This window comes from Pituophis catenifer, unplaced genomic scaffold (genome assembly GCF_029215685.1).
Source record: "Pituophis catenifer annectens isolate HBS135680 unplaced genomic scaffold, rPitCat1.0.hap2 SCAF_2, whole genome shotgun sequence".
Lineage (NCBI taxonomy): Eukaryota > Metazoa > Chordata > Lepidosauria > Squamata > Colubridae > Pituophis > Pituophis catenifer.
Window position 1 is genome coordinate 296,231,387 of NW_027256882.1, and position 20,901 is coordinate 296,252,287.

At 49.3% G+C, this 20,901-nt stretch overlaps 1 protein-coding gene across 2 annotated transcripts in view; it reads left to right on the forward strand.

Annotated features, from left to right (window-relative positions):
* Positions 1-19,308, forward strand: part of CNTFR (ciliary neurotrophic factor receptor) — a 298,801-nt gene extending 279,493 nt beyond the window's left edge. For both annotated transcript variants that reach the window (XM_070936027.1, XM_070936026.1), the window contains 4 exons: positions 1,360-1,523; positions 11,759-11,939; positions 16,765-16,909; positions 18,763-19,308. In XM_070936027.1, coding sequence (XP_070792128.1) covers positions 1,360-1,523; positions 11,759-11,939; positions 16,765-16,909; position 18,763 — 491 coding nt within the window. In that variant the 3' untranslated portion in view covers positions 18,764-19,308. The remainder of the gene's footprint in view (positions 1-1,359; positions 1,524-11,758; positions 11,940-16,764; positions 16,910-18,762) is intronic.
* Positions 19,309-20,901: the final 1,593 nt, after the last annotated feature.

The window sequence follows — 20,901 nt, forward strand, 5'->3', positions numbered from 1 at the left end:
ATCTCATTGACATACCTCCTTTTTATCCCTTTTTATTCTACACAGTAAAAATTAAGGGCGTACATGAAAGAACGGAGCGGGAGCCAACTTTTTAAAACGTTTTTATTCTTTTATTAGATTTGTATGCTACCCATCTCACTCTCCAAGGTAACTCTGGGAGGCTTACAAAACAATAAAACCCCTGAAACCTTTTTGGTTTTGGTTTCCCTGTAAAACAACCAATTTTCTATCTTCCTAATGATTGCAGCAGGAATGCGGCTTTCATATTTCAGGTTAATCCAACCTGTAAACGAATTTCCAGACTCCGAGCAAGCTTTGTTCCAGATGGGCAATTCCTTTCAAGGCATCTACGAACAAAACTCTTCATTTCTTTCTTTGTGTTTCTCCTAGGATCTGCTCAGCTGGGCAGCTTCAGAGTAAATACAAGGAGACTGTAATGCATTTACGCAGCCCCCTCTTCCTCCCTGCCAAAACTAAATGGGCCTCCTTGCTTACCAGACACTGATCGTCTGCGCAGCCACAAAGAGAGTCCGGATTTCTGCAACACTCTCAACGCGATGAACCCAAGAAACGGAGAGAACAGAATCTGTGCAGCCCAGAATTAACAGAATAATAATAGCGCTGGAAAGGACCTTGGAGGTCTTCTAGTCCAACCCCCTGCTCCATCAGGAGAGACCCTCTACCATTTCAGACAAGTGGCTGTCTTGTCTCTTCTTAAAAACATCCAGTGATGAAGCCCCCACAACCTCTGGTGGCAAGCAGTTCCACTGGTTGATTGCTTTCACCTTTAGGAAATTCCTCCTTAATTCCTGGTTGCTTCTCGATTAGTTTCCATCCATTGTTTCTTCTCCTGCCTTCAAGTGTTTTGGAGAATAGGTGAACCCCTCTCCTTTGTGGCAGCCCCTCAAATATTGAAAGACTGCTATCCTGTCCCCTCCCCTCCACAGCTCTTATTTTCCTTAGACTAGACATATCCAATTCCTACAACCTTCAACTCGGATGGATTATGGAGTCCCTGGCGCTCTCTGAGCCTGGTGGTTGGGGAATTCTGGGAGTTGAAGTCCACAGGTATACAGATTAACAGAGATGGAAGGGACCTTGTGGGTCATCTAGTCCAACCCACCTCCCCAAGCAGGAGGCCTTACACCATTTCTGACAGAGGGCAGTCCGGTCTCTTCTTAAAAGCCTCCAGCGATGAAGCTCCCACAACTTCTCTTCCATGGGTTGATGGTTCTCCCTGTTCAGAAAATTTCTCCTTAAAGGTCTTAAAAGTTGCCAGGGTTTGGCACCCCTGCCCTTAATGGATGCGCCTGAACCTCTCATTGTATTTTTCTTCTTCTCTTTTGCTTCCTTGAACAGTAAAACCAGATCCCCCAGAAAATGTGATTGCCAAACCAATCCCCAACAATGCTCGGAGGCTGCTGGTGACTTGGCAGTACCCTTCCTCCTGGCCGGACCCGGACTCCTTCCCCCTCAAGTTCTTCTTGAGATACAGACCGCTCATCATCGACCAGTGGCAGCACGTGAGTGACACCCCAACACCCCCCCCCTCTGGCAAAGAGCCAGAGGCTTGGCAGAATGCATGTGGGCCCTTTGCTTTCACCATGGGGCATCCTGTTTTTTTTGGGGGGGGGGGGCTTCCTACCAATTAAAATGCTTTTAAAAAGAGCGTCCGGATTCATCTGGCTGAGCAGTGCGGTGGCCTAGAGGTGGAGCTCTCGCCTCACCATCAGGAGGCTGAGAAATATCTGCCTCTCTGGGCACGATGAGAATGTATCTGCTGAACAAAACTCCGCATTGGTGACAGGAAGGGCATCCGGCCAGTAAACACCCTGCTAGCTCCATTCAGTTGCCCAGACTCCACTCTACAAGGGGATTATGGGGCCGTTAAAAGAAAATGATCCAGGTTCATCTGGCTGGCACATACATTACAGGCAGTTCTCAACTTCCAACCATCCATTTAGTGACCGTTCACTAAAGTTAAAACGGCACTGAAAAAAGTGACTTATGACCATTTTTCACATGACCATTGCAGCACCCCCATGATCAAAACTCAGGCGCTTGGCAAGTGACTCTCATTTATGACGGTCGCACTGTCCTGGGGGTCATGTGATCCCTCTTTTGCAACCTTCTGAAAAGCCACGGGGAAGCCAGATTCAATGAATGACCCTGTGATTCACTTAACACTTGTAGTGATGCCGTTAACAACAGTGGCAAGAAAGGTTGTAATATGGGGTAAACCTCATTTAACAACCGACCTGCTTAGCAATGGAAATTTTGGGCTCAATAGCGGAGATGTCAGCATTCTGATGCTGCCATAAAAAGACGAGGCTTGACTTTTCACCTACTTATTTTCTCTGTAGATAATATCCCCTAGGAGATGGGATGGGAGGGGGGACATTCCTGTGGGTTGAGGTCAGAAGCTGGGGAGACTGACTTGGAAGATGGCCAATGAGAAGATGAGAATTGGGGAACAGAAAGGGGAGGGTTTGGGGGTCAGAAGGTTAGTATTGGCTACGACGAAGTCGGGGGCAGATCTGTCGTACTCAATAAATGGAATATTTCAGCAAAGATTAATTGTTTGGGAGTGTAATTTATTTGAGATGACATCGAAACCTGACAGGATGTAAGCCAAGGACAACCTGTGATGGCTTTACAGATGAGCTGGAGAAACCTTCTCTTCCTGCTTGCTGGTTTCTAGTTGGGTCCCTCTGGGGTCAAGGAGGAAACGTTCCGGCCTTCACTCTGGTCCTTCTTGGGCTGTGAAGTGGTCTCCAGGCTGTGTGTGTGTGTGTGTGTGTGTGTGTGTGTGTCTCAAAGGCATGACCCAGCCCTGCTTTTCATGAGCCCCTCCTTCAGCTTCTCCTTGGAACAGAAATGGAAGGAATCACAAAGGTGCTTTTTTTTCAACAGGCAATTGGACTTTTTCTTTCTTTCTTTTGAAGATGTTTCGCTTCTCATCCAAGAAGCTTCTTCAGCTCTGACTGGATGGTGTGGAATGGAAGGATTTATACTCCTTGCAGACAGCTGGTCATTTGCATCCTTTTAGAGCAGTGTTTCTCAACCTTGGTAGCTTGAAGATGGGTGGACTTCAACTCCCAGAATCCCCCAGCCAGCGCTGCTGGCTGGGGGATTCTGGGAGTTGAAGTCCACCCATCTTCAAGCTTCCAAGGTTGAGAAACACTGTTTTAGAGGGTCGTTGAGGCCGTTTGGAGGCTAATCTGTGTCCTCAGGGCCACCTGAGTGATACAAATGGGTGTGGAGCCTTATTGGAACTGCTGAAAGGAGTGTGTTGTAGAAGGTTTAACACCCATTTGCACCACTCAGGTGATTCTGAGGACACCAGAGAAACCTCCAAGTGGCCTCAACGACCCTCTAAAAGGATGCAAAGGACCAGCTGTCTGCAAGGAGTATCAATCCTTTCCATCCTCCACCATCCAGTCAGAGCCGAAGAAGCTTCTCTGATGAGAAGCGAAAGGTCTTCAAAAGAAAAAAACAAGTCCAGTTGCCTCCTGAAAAAGCACCTTTGGGACAACCAGGACCTGAGTGACGGAGAATCTCCATAGATAGACAAATGGAAGGACCGTTGACATTTCCGTCCATTGCATTGTGGGGAGGCCACAGGCATCACAACACCATCCCCAAATGACGCAATGGATGGAAGAGACAACCTGCCTTCCCTCTGCATGACCACGCCATGTCCTGACCCACAGGTTCAGGGTCAGCATGCCCATCCATGGCTCTGTTTGCAGAGAGGAAGGTCAGGAGCCATAGAGGGGGTAGCGGGGACATATGACATATGAGGCTGATTTAAGCAGCTCCCTGGGGGGGCAGAGAGATGCAATGGGGGGACCAAGCAAGTGGTTCCACAATTGCTCGCATTTTGGAGAGTTGTAACCGGGCTGTGGGGATCTTTGGGGGTTTCTCAGGTCAGGTGTCTTAAATTAGTCTCTTGCTTTCTAGTCCCTCCCTCCCCCTTCCCCGAAGATTTGAATGGCCCCTTGCATCAGGGACAGACGTGGAAGTGGGACCGTCCATCCCCAGCCCCCCAACTTAGCAGGCAGGGAAGCAGAGGCAGTTCATCGTGGCTGGGGAGCAAGGAAAAGCTCCAGGTTGAGAGTAGGGCAAGGATACAGATTAGATTAACAGAGTTGGAAGGGACCTTGTAGGTCATCTAGTCCAGCCCCCCGCCCAAGGATGGGGCAGGTGGGGCAGGCAGGGGCGTGTCTCCCTTTCTCCCGACTGAGACCCCTCCCCAATTGTGCCTGGCTGCCTCCCCCCTCCTGCCTGCCCTGCCCAGGTGCCCCTCCTGGCTCTGATTCAGCTCCTGGCTGCCTTCAGAGAAGGGCTCTTTGCAATGGGAGGGGGGCTAAAATGCTGACGCTGGGACCCTTGCATCCCTCCCCCTCCCTACACCCTTGTTCGTTCAATCAAAGGAACAGGCTGAAAAAGAGCTTTTTATGCTGAACGCAACCTAACATCACAATCAGGTTTAATATGATGGGCTTGCAAGGGCCAGCGCAACGTGCAACATGTTTATACCGGTGTAATATAATGTTATATACAGAAACGTACAGGGAACGTGTGCTAGTTATTACTTATTTGGGTTAAGGGATTTCCTTTTTTTTTTTTTTAATTTATCGAGTTATTCTGTGTTTTGGGGGGCACCAAGGGAAGCTTGTTCAATTTCGTTGTACACATGTTGTGCATTGACAATAAAGGTTTGATTTGATTTGCCCCCCTCCCTCCCTTTGCACCTCCCTCCCCCCACCCCACTGCATCTCTTCACCCAGCCCAGCATCCTCCTTCCCAGCCAGATCCAGGCAGGGCGAAGGCACTGGTTTCAGCCCCGCTACTGCCTCGGCTTCACCCCATCTTTCTCGTAAGCGAAAATCACTTCCAATTGCTTGGGGGGGGATCCTCCCTTCTCTGTAATTTGTCCCCCCCCCCCTCCACTAGAGATCTGGGTGAATAGCTGCACTGCTGCTGTACTACAGGTTCAGTAATTCCCAGCTCTGGAAACCTCTCGGGGAGGAAGACTGAGTTTTTCCCCCAGGATGCTGGATGCAACCTCAACTTTAGACGGGGCAAGTGGGGACCAGGACCCCACGTCCAAACTAGGGAGGAGACAGTTTCAGCAATGCAGTGCTATTCCCGTGCCATCTATGTTTACGCAGCGTTAATCCTATCCTGCTAAAAATCCCTCTTTGCTAAGAACTGGGGGTGTCACGCATTCAGAGGACATTCCACCCCCCAGAGAAACCGGGGTTCATATGAATGCAGAAAGGGAGGGGTCAGAGGTCAGCCAGAGAGACCACCTTTCGCTGCCATATCTGTCTGTCTGCCTGGGAGGGAGGGAGGGAGACTTTTATTTGAGACCTGGATGGGGGTGGGAGAACAATTGACCAGTGGAACTGCTTCCCTCCAGAAGTTGTGGGTCTCCATTACTGAACGTTTTCAAGAAAAGACTGCACAGCCACTTGTCTGAAATGGTAGAGGGTCTCCTGCTCGAGCAGGGGGTTGGGCTAGAAGACCTCCAAGGTCCCTTCTATCTCTGTTATTCTGTTAATTAACCAGTGGGACAGAAGTTGCCTCCAGAAGTTGTGGTTGCTCCATCACTGGAGGCTTTTAAGAAGAGGCTGGACAACCATTTGGCTGGAATAGTATGAAGTCTTCTGCTTGAGCCAGGGGTTGGGCTAGATGACCTCTGAGGTCCCTTCCAAGTTGGTTATTCCGTAATTCTGTCCTCTAAGGCATCAGCTCATCAGTCCCCATTGGTTGGCACTTTTCTCAGACTGGATCCCCATTGCTCCCGCAGTCCAGGTCGTTTGTGGATGATGGAGCCCCCCCATCCCAATCCTTCTTCAGAGCCCCCAACCCAACCCATGGGCGTTGGACACCCGGGTGGGGCAAGCTGGCTCTTGGTTTCCGTGACTCGGAGAGGGAGGCTGCTCGGCCTTTGCTTCTGCCTCCAAATTTTCCTTCTTCCCCCGGCAGACTTTCCTGTTCTGTCTCCTCAAACACCCGGCATTAAATATTTAGGGCATCTTTTCTTTTTTTTCCCTGGCTTTTAACTTTGTAATTCAAGCCAGATTGCCCCGGCTTCCTCCTCCTGCTCCCCGAGCCCAGGGCCTTCCTAATGCACTCCGATGTTGGCTTTAATGGATTACCTAGGATGCAACTGGATATCTTTGACTAATGGATCACTAATAGCCTGTTTCTATTTTGCAGGCTCCTTTGGTTAACTCAACCCCCAGCCCCTCTGCCCACCTCCCACCCCCGTCTTCGCATCCTGGCTCCCACACGTGTTGGCAATCATGCAGCTATTCGGCCCTCCCCCCACCCCGAGACCCCCACTCACCTGCCTCTGTCCGGGAAGAGAAAACAGGGGAGCCTCACCTCAAGCAGGGCCCCAGAGGCTGCAGAATACCTTCTGCAAGACAAGGGCCAGGTCCCTCGTGAGAAGAATCCCCCTCGCTAAATAGGACAGAGGAAGAGGGCTCTGCAGCTCAGGGCTGAAGTTAGAGGTCCTTGATGCTGTCTGAGCTCGGTTGTTTTCTTAGAGGCGTTTCATGACCCAAACTACGTAACATCATCAGTGCTAGAGAGGAAGGGGGTTGTCAGGGAGGAGGAGGAGGGGGGGGGACTGTGGGGTCCTTGGTGCTCTCTCAGCTTGGCTCTTTTCTTGCAGACGTTTTCATGACCCAACTAGGGAACATCATGGGTGCTAGAAGGGAGTGGGGTTGGCAGAGAGGAGGAGGAGGAGGAGCTCATGTGAAGACAAAAGTTGAGATGGAGGCATCGGACTGTGAAGGCCATTTCATCTCAGCTCTTCCGTATCTCGGAGAACCACCAAGCAGAGATGAAGGAGGAATTGTTGGTCTCCTGAGCCTTGGGAGCTTCAGGGAAATCTTATTAAAATATCTATATGCAGTTCTTGCCTGGGTTTATTTTAAGGTCAGAACCAATACCAAGAGCACTTCTGGGTCCTGGTTTGTCGTAGAATCAGAAGAGAGCTGGAAGGGACCTTGGAGGTCCTCTAGTCCAGCCCCCTGCTCAAGCAGGAGACCCTATAACGTTTCAGACAGGGGGCTGTCTCTTAAAAAACCCCAGTGATGGAGCACCCACAATTTCTGGTGGCCAGCAGTTCCACTGATTCATTGTTCTCACTGGTCAGGAAATTCCTCCTTAGTTCTACGTTGCTCCCTTCCTTGATTAGTTTCCATCCGTTGCTTCTTCTCCTGCCTTCGGGGGCTTTGGAGAAGAGGTTGGCAGCCCCTCAAATATTGGAAGACTGCTATCATGTCACCCCTAGTCCTTCTTTTCTCTAGATTAGCCAAACCCAGTTCCTGCAACTATTCTTCAGTCCCCTAATCACCTTTGTTGCTCTTTTCTGCACTCAGGCAAAAACCCTGAGCTACAAATATTCTCCTTTATTAATATCATTGTGTTTTGTCAGCTGTGAGAATTAGCGGAGTGATGGCACAAGGAAAAAGAACCTCTCCCTGGGTCCAGCTTTTGTTCTTTTGGCAGGCGGTGTCCTATGGTGCCATCCTGAAGGGAGGCGTTGAAACAGTTGATGTCCGGGACGTGAGGGGTCTGCAGAACTTTTCTCAGCCCTCCTTCTGACCCGTTCAATACAGGGATCTTCTCTGACTGCTGGTTGCAGTTATTCTTTCTGCAGTCTTAATTACGTACCATCTGCACTTGCTGAAGTTTCCAAAGTGCGCTGGAGGACATTCCTCTTCTCCTCTTTAATATTTAACAATCACCCCATTTTTTCTTTCTCTCTGTTTTCACTCTCCTAATGAGCCATCCTGGCTCCTCTTTATGTTGGCCTTACCAACGGGTGTTGTCTGCGTATCTTAAGACAGTTTATTGTGTATCTCAGATTGTCATCTTTTCCCTTCCTACCCCTCTTACGATAGATTCACCCAACAACATTAAACAGATACAAGGACCATTTCCCTGCTAATCTCACTCCCTTCTCAATTCTGAAAGTTTCCCCGGGCTGATTTTTTGTTTGTTTTTTCCTCACAGCTCCTTGTTGGTAGGAATAATTGGAGGTTTAGGTGCCCCTATTAGTCTTCCTTTATCCCACAGTCTGTCACACTGCAGACAATCAGACCTCCAGTCAACAAAGCCCAAGATAAGCCCTACATGTATTTGGTCTCTCCATTATCCATCCTCTCTTAAGCTATCTGATCTCCCGTCGCTCTGCCTCTTCTGCACGTATCCTGTTCATCTCCTCTTCCTTTCTCACTGCCTTCTTCTCTGAAATCTCCGAAGCAAAACATTCACGGCTTGCAGGAGGACCTGGTGCAACGATGGCTAATCTGTGTATCATCCTGTGTCCCCCTCCTTTGCTGGACATACACACCCCAATCTTTTCTGAGCTGTAAGGCTAGCTACTGAACACTGAATATTAAAATATTATTGATTAAAAAAAACTGCATTAGGCCAACAGGCAATGCAACACTGATTCAGTTTGATGGAGAAGAAATTGGAGTTCTGGCAGACTTATAGAATCACTGGGCTGGACGGTGCCTTGGAGGTCATCTAGTCCAACCCCTGCCTAAGGCAGGAATCCTTATACCATTTCAGATAAATGAGTGTCCAGCCTCTTTTTGAAAGACTCCAGTGATGAAGCACCCACAACTTCTGAAGGCAACGTCTGTTCCACTGGTTAATTGTCCTCACTGTTAGGCAGTTTCTCCTTAATTCCAGGTTGCTTCTCTCCTTGATGAGTTCCCATCCACTGCTTCTCGTCCTGCCTTCTGGTGCTTTGGAGAATAAGTTGACTCCCTCTTCTTTGTAGGAGCCCCTCAAATACTAGAAGACTGCTATCATGTCTCCCTGGTCCTCCTTTTCTCTAGACTGGCTCAATCCTGCAATCATTCTTCGTATGTTTTAGCCTCCCACAACTTCTGGATGGCAAGCCGTTCTACTAATTAATTGTTCTCACTTTCAGGACATTCCTCCTTATTTCCAGATTGGTTCACCCTCTAAGGAGGTTCCACCGGTTGCTTCTTGTCCTGCCCTCATGTTCTTTGGGGAGTAAATGGACCCCTTCTTCTTTGTAGCAGCCCTTCAGATATTGGGGAAGGCTATCCTGTCTCCCCTAAGCCTTCTCTTCCTTAGACCAAACATTCCCTTCACGGCTCTTCGTACAATTTGGCCTCCAGCCCCCTAATCACCTTCGTTGGTCTTCTTTGCAGTCTTTCTAAGGTCTCAACCTCTTTCTTCTATTGTAATCAGCAGAGCTTTCTCTTCTTAGGCTCATAAACCGCCAGGGAAGAGGACTATAGAAATATGCCTTCTCTTTGGGAGAAACACTAGGACAGACGAGGGCAAAATACTAGGCCCGTTCAATCATTCCACACTAGATAAATTAAAACCAGTGACATGCGTACATGTTCAGATATTGTGGGGATGTGTAGGTCAGGAGCCTGGTGGCACCTTTTCCGACCAACACATGTTATTAAAAGACATCTGCTTTTGGGAATCCAATCCGTGGGCTGCAGCTAAGGAAAGCTGAGGCTTTTGAATGGCATGTTTGGGCTAGGAAAGGGGCTGCTGGAGCTGGACCCTTCCTGATATCTGGTCCTTATATAGACTGTCCCGGATCCCCTATAATGCAAAGAGGACTCAAAGAGAAGGGCAGCTTTGCAAAGGGGAAGGCAATTGAGAAAGAAGACCAGGTGGCTAGGATTACCGTATCTCTGTTGACATAAGCATGATGTGAAGTTTCCGAAAGATGCCCTAAATGTCAACTTGCAAAGCTTTCAAGTTGCCACATGAACTTACAAGGACTGGAGGAAGCTGTTAGTGACAGACAATCCTGTCAAAATAATCTCCGCCGGGTCACGAAAGCTTGGAAGCAACCGAACGAGGGAAAACCACAACAATGGAGTAGCGTCGAGTCTTGTTTATGGATGTCGCTTTGCCAGCAATTGAACTGTCTCTTCTCCGTCAGATTCCAACCGTTGAGTGGTTGTTTCTTCTCTGCCGGGCGCTTCTCCCTTTGACAGCTGGACTATCAGCTGTCATGCCTCATTTTCTGCCGGTTCCTAATATTCTTTCAGCACACAAATGCTTCAGTCTGATGACCGTCCTCTTTGGAAGGACTTCAGCAAAGCCGTTCCCTGTTTAGAATAGAATAGAGCTGGAAGGGACCTTGGAGGTCTTCTAGTCCAGCCCCCTGCTCAAGCAGGAGACCCTACCCTAAATGACTGCCCGGTCTCTTCTTGAAACCTCCAGGGATGGAGCACCCACAGCTTCTGGAGGCAACTTCTGTTCCCCTGGTTAATTGTCCTCACTGCCAGGAAGTTTCTCCTTAGTTCCAGGTTGTTTCTCTCCTTGGTTAGTTTCCATCCGTTCCTTCTTCTCCTGCCTTCAGGTGCTTTGGAGAATAGGATGATCCTGATCCCCTCTTCTCTGGGGCAGCCCCTCAAATATTGAAGATATTGTTGGGGATCCTTTTCTGCCTTACTCTTCATAATATTAATTATTCCTTCCCATTGGTTCTCTTTTGAGTAAGTTAAGTGTAAGTTAAGTAAAGTGGATACACCAATCTTATATTCTGACAGCTGGAAGCACTCCTCTTTTTAATTTTCAAAGTTCAACCTGTATAACAGGCATCAGTCTTGATGGCTGTTTCCAAAACCTGGATCTGGAAGCTTCCCGCTTGACTGGATTGTATCGCCCCGTTTTCTGCTGTGTTGTCTGTCTGGTGATGTCCTGGTGTAGAGAGTGATGTTGTTTGAAGCTGGCATCGAGAATCTCTTGAGGGCTCCTTGGTGCTCTCTGAGCTTGCTTGTTTTCTTGCAGACATTTCATTACCTAACTAGGTAACATCATCAGTGCTAATCCTATCACTAGCCCTGATGACGTTGCCTAGTTTGGGTCATGAAACGTCTGCAAGAAAACAACCAAGCTCAGAGAGCACCAAGGAGCCCTCATGTCAACCCTGAGCTACAAATATTCTCCTTCATTAGAGAATTCCTGGTTTGATTCTCTTTGCAAAATGTTATTAGCCAACCTCCTACATGACTTCATCCCAACCCAGATGGTCCTCCAGGGTCCTCTTCTTTCATTTCTCAATATTCGCACATTTGGGGTGCCACATTCTTCTTCCTGAGTGTTGCATTTAGTTTTTCCATAGAATTCCTCGGGGTCTGCCACAGGGGTGAAATCTACTTACCTTCCTTACCGGTTCGGAAGTGCACGCCCCACACATGCGTGTCACATGCGCACGCAGACCCTCTGCACATGCGCAGAGGGTTAAAACCAGGAAGTTTTAATGACACCCAGGCCAGGTGGGCGGAGCCTCATGCTGCCATTGCTACTGGTTGTTCGAACCTCCTGCCACAATCGCTACCGGATCACCCGATCCGGTCCGAACCGGGAGCATTTCACCCCTAGTGTGCCACCACACCCGACGAGGGCACAAATTCGTGTAACACTGATGTTTGTGGGATATCCACTCGATTCCAACAGGCAGTGGATCCTGCGAGTGACCGTAGGTCGTGACATTTGAGCCCATGAATGAACAGGGCCAATTCTGGGAGTTGAAGTCCACAAGTCTTAAGGTGGCCAACTTTGAAGAGGCCTGTTGTGGAAAACCAGTGAAGTGAGGGCTTCCCTTGGAAGGGATCTCCAGCATTTGAGGTTGTCATGGATGGGTTGAGTCTCCAGAGGGCTGAGATCCTCTTCAGACGCCCCCTTTCCCACAGTCCCTCTCCTCTTGCCCACACAGGTGGAGCTCTCCGATGGGACCTCCCACATCATCACCGATGCCTACGCAGGGAAGGAGTACATCATCCAGGTGGCCGCCAAGGACAACGAGATCGGCACGTGGAGCGACTGGAGCGTAGCCATCCACGCCACACCCTGGACCGAGGAGCCCAAGCACCTCACCACAGAAGCCCAGGGAGCAGGTGAAGGGCCGGAGGAGCAGCCAGTGGTCGGATGGTGGGGAGGGGGAGGGACTCGTCTCTGAGTCGTGATGCACAAGGCAGCGTCAGGCTACACAAGGGGAACCTCCATGTTCAGAGGCAGTCTACCGCAATTCCACACCAGTGAGGCCACACTTGGAATCGTGCATCCAGTTCTGGTCACTGCAATACAAAAAAACATCCTGAGACTCTGGGAAAAGTGCAGAGAGGTACAATTAAGTTGGTTAGGGGACTGGAGGCTAAAACATAGGAAGAATGTTTGGAAGAATTGGGTATGGCTCGTCTAGTGAAAAGAAGGACTAAGGGGGACGTGATAGCAGCCTTCCAATATTTGAGGGGCTGCCACAAAGAAGAGGGAGTCAAGCTGTTCTCCAAAGCACCTGAAGGCAGGACAAGAAGCAATGGGTGGAAGCTTGTTAAGGAGAAATCCAATGTTGAACTAAGGGAAAAAATTCCTGATTGTGAGAACAATTATTCAATAAGACAGCTTGCAACCAAGCTCAGATAACCCCAAGTACTCTACAATTATCCTCCACCTCCACCTCCTCTTCCCAGCAAAGCCACCTTCCTTCCAGAGCTGATGTTGGTACCTAGTTGTGTAATGAAATGTCTGCAAGAAAACAACCAAGCTCAGAGAGCACCAAGCACCTCACAGTCCTCCTCCTCCTCCTCCTCTCCCTTCTAACACTGATGATGTTACCTACTTCGATCATGAAAAGTCTTCAAGCAAACAGCCAAGCTCAGAGAGCACCAAGAGCCCTCAGCTGCAAATACTCTCTTCTATTGGTAGGGTTAGTTGTTTCCAATATGGACTCATTCAGCTGGTTGGGGTTGAAGAGGAAGAGCAGAGGAACATGGAGAGCTTCAACGTAAACCTCTAGTTTCAGTGTTGTTATGACCCTCTCCAGGGTTTCTTCACAGAGCTGAGGAGGATTTGCCATGGGATGGTGTCAGTATTCGCCCATCGCTGTTCTCGGGAGCAATTCTGGGATTCAAAACATGGCTCAGTTTTTGTGAAGGGCCCTTTTTGTCTCTTCCCTTCCAGCTTCCTTTCCTGCAACTTCCACCTGTTTGATTCGGTATTTCTGGGAAGCACCAAAAAGACTTCCTGAAAGTGAGGGCAATTAAACAGGGGAACAACCTGCCTTCAGAAGTCGTGGGTGCTCGAACACTGGAGAACGTTGAGAAGAGACTGGACAGCCACTTGTTTGAAATGGTATAGGATAGATGCATAGATACATAGATTAACAGAGTTGGAAGGGACCTTGTAGGTCATCTAGTCCAACCCCCCACCCAAGCAGGAGACCCTACACCATTCCAGACAGATGGCAGTCCAGTCTCTTCTTGAAAGCCTCCAGAGATGAAGCTCCCACAACTTCTGTTCCATGGGTTGATTGTTCCCAGTGTCAGGAAATTCCTCCTTATTCCCAGGTTGAACCTCGCCTTGATCAGTTTCCACCCATTGTTCCTTGTTTGGCCTTCAGGTGCTTTGGAGAATAGCTTGACCGCCTTCCTCCTCCTTGGGGCAGCCCCTCAAATATTGCAAGACTGCTCTCATATCTCCCCTGGTCCTTCTCTTCATTAAACTAGCCATGCCCAGTTCCTGCAACCGTTCATCCTATGTTTGAGCCTCCAGGCCCCTCATCATCTCTGTTGCTCTTCTCTGCACTCCTACTAGAGCAGGGGGCTGGACTAGAAGACCTCCAAGGACCCTTCAAACTCTATTATTCTGTGTTCTGGGTCCTAATCCAAGAACCCCCGTGCTTGGAGGGAGGCTCGGGAAATTTCTCCTAGCCAAGTGACGCCAGCAGAAGAGAAGGCCCGTGTCCCGCCTGCTCCAAACTGGAGGGCCAGCGAGGCCAGGATGACATTTTTCATTCACACTGAAGGTTGAAAAGCAGATTCCCCCAAAGGCAAGAAGAGATCAGTGGTGGCCTTAGGGCAGTGTTTCTCAACCTTGGAAGCTTGAAGATGGGTGGACTTCAACTCCCAGAATCCCCCACCCATCTTCAAGTTTCCAAGGTTGAGAAACACTGCCTTAGGGGGTTTTCAAGTGGGGCTTTGCTGCCCCCTGGTGGCCGTTTGACCACACACAGCCTTTTCCGACTGCTATTTCCACCCTACATCCTTGTGAATTCAAGCGAGGTTTCCTCAGGCCCTTAAGTGCAGGAAGCCCGTTCAGGCAGAAGAGGAAAACACAACTTTAGGGCACTAAGTGAGGAAGGTTGTCTTGAAACAGATGTAAACCAGCCGTTAGCTGGGGGGGTATTGCCTTTTCCTTTACCGACAAGGGAGCCCATGATGGGGGGTGGTGGAAATAGCTGCTAATTAGTGCTCTCTCTCCTGTCTTTTCTTTGGCCCATTAATAAATGCACAGAAGCCTTTTTAAAGCCTCGTAGGAACTTTGTTAAGATTGTCCTTTCTTGGGCTGGGTTCGTACAGTACCCTTTGGTCCACTCGGTTGCTCCTTGCTGTTGCTGTAGAACCAAATGCAGAACCCCAAAAGAAATCTAATTATGGGGTCGTTCAGCAGTGTACAGGACCCCAAAACAAATCTATTTATTGTTTATTTAGCAGTGTACAATAGAAGAATTCCCTCTAGAAAATAATGGGAGGGTTATGTACAGACAGAGTTGGAAGGGACTTTGGAGGTCTTCTAGTCCAGCCCCTGTTCAAGCAGAGGACCCTATACCATTTCTGACAAGGGGTTGTCCAGACTCTCTTTGAAAGCCTCCAGTGATGAAGCACCCAGAACTCCTGATGGCAAGCTGTTCCACTGATTTCTTAACAGAATAGCAGAGCTGGGAGGGACCTCGGAGGCCTCCCAGTCCAACCCCCTGCTCCAGCAGGAGACCCTATACAATTTGAGACAAATGGTTCTTAAAAGCACCCACAACTTCTGGTGGCAAGCTGTTCCACTGGTTAATTGTCCTCACTGTTAGGAAGTTTCTGCTTAATTCCAGGTTGCTTCTCTCCTTGATTAGTTTCCATCCGTTGCTTCTTCTCCTGCCTTCGGGTGCTTTGGAGAATAATTTGACCCCCTCTTCTTTGGGGCAGCCCCTCAAATACTGGAATCCTGCTATCATGTCTCCCCTGGTCCTTCTTTCCTCTAGACTAGACATACCCAGTTCGTTGTAAGCCTCAAGTCCTAACACAATGCAGTAGTAACTTTGCAGCACCAAAGGTACCAACTGAAGAGATGCCATATAAAAAATGAGACGTCCAATTGCAGACCCTGGCACAGTCTCAGCCTTGAGGTTCCCAGACAATTCCTGGAAGGGAGCCCAAATCCCAGGACAGTGTGGTCATATTTCTGGGCCAGAAGGAAGGTGCCCACCAAGACAAAAGGGGGCCCCCAATTGTCTTGCTGCCTTTGAGTCTTTGGGTAGAAGAGACTTAGGTGGTGCTCAGAGCTACAACAGACCATTGACGTGGAGATGATGCCTTGTGGGGCTCCTAAGCTTGAAACTATTTTAGGCCCTGTTTGGGTCTGGGGTGTTGACGGAAAGGCTGCAGTCAGGGGGACAGGGTAGGTGGGCACAGCAAAGTCTAAAACCCCAGTCAGCCCCACTGTTCAACACCCAGGCCTCCAGGATAAACACAATGAGGACAGAAGTTTCCTTCCAAGGCTGCAAAATTCATCCTTGGTTGTTCTGCGTGGAGGTGGAGGTGTTGACTTGGGGTTGGGAGGCAAAAAAAACCCCAAATTTGAACTTCAGATCCTGGAATGGAATGGAGTGGAATAGGAATAGGAATAGGAATATAGAATGGAATGGAATGGAATGGAATGGAATGGAATGGAATAACTTTATTGTCACTCGCTGAGATGGCGAAGATTTCAGCATATTTAAAAGACCGCTCGCAAGAGACTTATGAATGTGAATGGAAAAAGTGGATAGATTATGTGCAGAACAAATATCAAACTAGGAAGTATCAAATAGCTTTTTATTGATAGTATTATATTATATTATATTAAGATAGAAATATTTGAACTATGTGAAGATGAAATATGATATGGGGGTTGGGGGGGTTTAGAGCTCAAGGTTTTTTTTATATAAAGGGGATAATGATGGGGTACATTCTATGGAAGTCCGGGGGGGAGGGGAGGGTTAGGGGGGGTTAGGGAGGGGGGGTTGGGGAGTTTGGGGTGGGTTAGGGGGGTGAAAATGGGGTGAAAATGTAATGGTAAAACTTTTACAATAAAAAAAAAAACTTTATTGTCACTTTGAATGTATACTAACTATACACTAAAGTGAAATTTCGTTGCCTACAGCTCTCAAAGGGTCACCACCTCCAATATACACTACATAAACATGACTGAATAAATAAATACAAAATTATGTATATACCCACATATATTCTATGACACGGAAAAACAACACAGTCTAGTTTGGATGTATGGCGAGATGTACATGGCGGATGTACATGGTGAGAAAAGCGAATTTTGCAAGTTTGCCAGACAGATGGCCTAGGGAACAAAGCTGTTACAGAATCTGAAAGTCTGCTAGAAATACTTTGAAACCCCCTCCCAGAGGGAAGCCACAGAAACAGGCCATAGAGTGGGTGTGTGGAGTCTCTAACAATGGTTTGAGCTCTAAGCACATAGCGCTTATAAGCGGTATCCTGAATAAAGGGAAGCGAGCTTCCTATAATCTTCTCTGCTGTCCTAACCACTCTCTGTAGAGACTTTCTAACTGAGGCATTGCAGCCACCAAACCAAACAGGGTTGCAGTTTGTTAAAATGCTCTCCGTCATGCCTCTGTAAAAAAAATAATCCTGGAAATGTATCCTCTTTTCCTTCCTGCAGAGACTACCACCAGCAGCACCTCCACATTCGAGGTACCCCCCACCACCAGGATCTATGACTCAGAGGAACAAAGCAGCGATGAAGCCGTGTCACCTTCTGTGGTCCCAGGTCTGGTCTTGGTGGCATCTGCCCTTCTCTTAATCTAGTGAGTATCTCATCTAACAAGAGTTTTCCCAGGGTGGGAAGAGGGTTCAAGGACAGACCGAGAAGGTCGGATGCAATGTCAGGAAGGAACCTGCGTGACATCCTTAGATCCTGCCACTGAAATTCAGAGTCAAAATGGCCGTCTTTTGATGGTGCCAGTTTTCAAATTGTGGTGGTGATGGTGTCTACAACAGTCAAGATGAGGAGGGAAGGAGAGCTCTTTGAGAAGAACATCCTTCAAAAATAGATCCCCAAAGGAAAGATAAGTCCTTAGGAAGTGGAGCTTCTATTGTGAGGTCACCAACATCTTGACCTTCCTTCAGACCTTCCTGATAAAATGTCCTCCTCACCTATTGAAAGATGTCATCATGTCCTCTGGCAACCTTCCAGGAGACCTGTGTCCTCCCCCAGTCCTTCATGTGGTACCCACAACTGTTCTCCTTCCACTCTGAGAGGAACCCAAAGTAGGAGAACATCATAGGTGGTTTCCACAGCCTTTCTTCTTCAGGAGTCCCCTCTGGATCTGTCCCCATCGTGCTTTCCAAGGTCATCTCGGTGGCTTTCTTCTTCTCATCCCTTTATCCATGTGAAGAACTCCCATTGATGATCCTTCCTTCACCCAGCCCAGCCCCATCTGGAGGCCCCATGGCTGAATCTTCTCTCTTCGCAACGTTAAGCTTCTCTAATTGGGGGGAGCTCTTCATTTGGGGAGCTGTGATCCCCAAGGGCTGGAAAACTGCGCTGGAGGTCATGGAATCATCTCCTGGTGACCTCCAGATCTCTTGGGAGCCCTGCAGATGTAGCAGTGCTAGATCCACTGAGGCAGGGGCCTCCAACTTTAGTAACGTTGAGACTTGTGGACTTCATTTCCCAGAATCCCCAGAGCTGAAGTCCCCAAGTCATAAAGTGGCCTGCGCTAAGGGGTTTCAGGGCACCAGGGAATAATGAAGGGTTAGGATTAGAGGGTCCCTAGGGCAGCTCCTGGGCTCTGGGGTCCTTTGTTGGCTGTCGCAGCTTGCGCTTGAATGCTGGAAGGACTCCTCAACCCATGTGCAGATGCTCTTGACTCCTGTTAGCTTCCAAATATTGTTGCTTTGAATTTTGATTGTCCTCACACTTTGGGGCTAGAGATTTCATTCTACAGATAGTCCTTGACTTAACAATCCTTCGTTTAATAACTGTTAAAAGTTACAACAGCACTAGAAACAGTGATTTATGACTGGTTTTCACACTTACAACCATTGCAGCATCCCATGGCCATGGGATCCAAATTCAGATGCTTGACAGCTGACTCATAGTTATGACGGTCGCAGTGTCCCGGGGTCACGTGATCCCGTTTTATGTCCTTCTGACCAGCAAAGTCAATGCGGAAGCCGGATTCACTTAAAACCACGTGACTAACTTAAGAACCGCAGTGACTCACTTCTTTGGCCAGAAAGGTCACAAAATGGGGCAAAACTCACTTCACCAATGTCTCGCTTCACAGCAGAAATGTTGGACTCAATTGTGGTCATAAGTCAAGGACTACCTGCCATTTATTCTGGGTCGTATGTAATCTTCTGGCAAAGTTTCCGTCCAGTTGTTGCTCAGACCAGAAATAACCACTGTTAAGACTCGCCCCCGAGAATAAGAATCGGAGTCCCTTTAAAAAAGGCCCATGTTCCCCAGCCTGGCACCGAGGTTGCCCGAGATGCAGAGAAGGCCTCCTTTCCTCCTCTCTCCCTCCTTCTGGCCTCGGGGTCCCTTGCGAAGGCCCCTCACTCGCCTGCCCGACGGTCTGGTCCTTCCCTCTGTTTTGCGCCCGGTCTGAAGGTTGTGTCTGTTTCTCTCCATGGCTTCTTCGCTTCCTTGAAGGACGAGTCCTCGGAGAGCCAGGCGTCCCCGGATCCCCCCCTCCGCTCTCGCCCACCCACCACAACCTGCCCCGGATGGAGCCAAGGAACTCTTCGCGCCAGACGATGGCGGGTGGGACACGAGGAAGACGCCCTCCGGAGCGCGCCAGGGAGGAGCCCCCGGGCGTTGGGCTCGGATCATACAGCTAAGCCACCAAGCCAAAGATGCTTCCTTCGGCCGCCAAGCAGGACCCTCAAGCGTGTGGATGGGGCAGCTCAGAGGGCCACACGGAGCTGGGAGCTCTCCGCTTTTCTGAACTGTGAGAGGATGAAGCTCGGCGAGTCCTCGGCCGAGCAAAACGAGGAAATTGTGGGTAGGGACCCACCCAGACCCCCTCTGGGAACCCCAAGACTTCCATATAACAGGTGGAGAGGGGGGGCCTTTTTCTGCCTGCACTGACATCATCGTCGCCGAAAGATGGGGGCTGTTCCTGGACTACCCCCATCGTCTCCCCCTCTTTGTAACGGAGTCCGTTCAGTTTATACAAGAATCACTGGCGTTTCTGTACTGCTCTTATTACTGGGCGGGGGTGGGGGGGTGGAGGGTGGGATCCACACAGGGAGGGGAGGTTCTGTAACTAAGCCGAGACACCCCACTGACCCCCCCAGCTCATCCTTCTCCCCCCAACCCCTGTTTTGTAACGCTCCCCTTCTCTCCTGCCCCAGACCCACTTCCGATCCCGCCCCTCTCCCTTGTTGGGGTGTAGCATTTAAGACCATAAGCCCCTCTACACCCACCCACTCCTAAACGTACGCTGTCTTTGAACTTTTTATAGATGTACATAAAAATTTTAAGACTCGACGTGCACACAAACACACACCCACACCCACACCGGAAAGGGGAGGGGGAGGGGAGCCCAGCAGCGAAGGCGCTCATTAAATGTGACCATTTCATTACAACGTTTGCGGAACGTGGTTGTGTGTCTGCTGCTTTCCATCGCCAGGAAGAGGGGCTGATGGGGGGTCCACCAAGGTCAGTCTTTGAGCACAAGGAAGTTGGGAGCGGACATGTCTGCCAGGTTAGGTCAAAAAAGTCAAGATGGCATCAATTGCAACATGTTCCAGACACCGTCTATTTCTCATTGGTAACGCAAGTCTCCAATATTTTGGGAAATAATGTGGGGTTTGTTTTTCTCTTGCTTAAGCTACCCTCGAGCCAAAGGGTGGAGATTGTGTTGCACTTACATGCCCTGTTGCTGATGGGGGCAGCCTCGAAAGGGGCGTCTGCATCTTAGAGGGGTGAAGGGCCAGGGGCCTCCCAACCAGTTTCTCAACCTCGCATTTGAGACTTGAACCTGAAGTTGATCTGGAGAAGGAAGGCTGGTTGCATTTTTAGGTTCTCAATTTCCGGCTCCTGCTGCTTCTGGATTCCGGAGGTCACGTTTGGCAGCTGCCAGCTATTTCGATAAAAGAGAATATTTGTGGCTCAGGGTTGGACTTGATGTTCTCTGAGCTGGGTTGCTTCTTGCAGACCTTTTATTACCCAACTAGGTAACATTAACAGTGCTGGAAGGGAGGGGGCTTTGCAGGTGGGAGGAGGGAGGAGGAGGATGGGACAGAGAGGAGGAGGAGGAAGCGGAGGAAGTAAGAGAGAGGAGGAGGAGGAAGCGGAGGAAGTAAGAGAGAGGAGGAGGAGGAGGAGGAAACTCTTGGATACTTGGTTTCGTCATCGTAGCTTGCTTGCAGACATTTCATGATCCAACTAGGGAACATCATCAGTGCTAGCAGGGAGCAGTGTACAAGAACTGAGTATCTTGTTAGCTTAAGCCAATGTTTCACAATCTTGGCCACTTGAAGATGGATGAACTTCAACTCCCAAATTCCCCAGCCAGCCAAGGTCAATTCTCTGGGTCTTTCCCACGGCTGAGCTGATGACCCTCCCAGCTTCCGCCTGTCTCTCCTTGGCCGTTGGGGGAAAAGCCCCTCTGCCCCCAGCCCCAATCCCTCGCCTGCCTCCTCTGCCCCTCTTACCAGGCCACACAATCCTCAAACCTCCCCAACACAGGTGGGAAGGAGGGACAAAGTTTGGCAGACTTCACTCCCTTTGCAGGCAGGAAAATCTATTTTAGCGCAGTTGGGCGCCAAACGACGATTCAAAGCT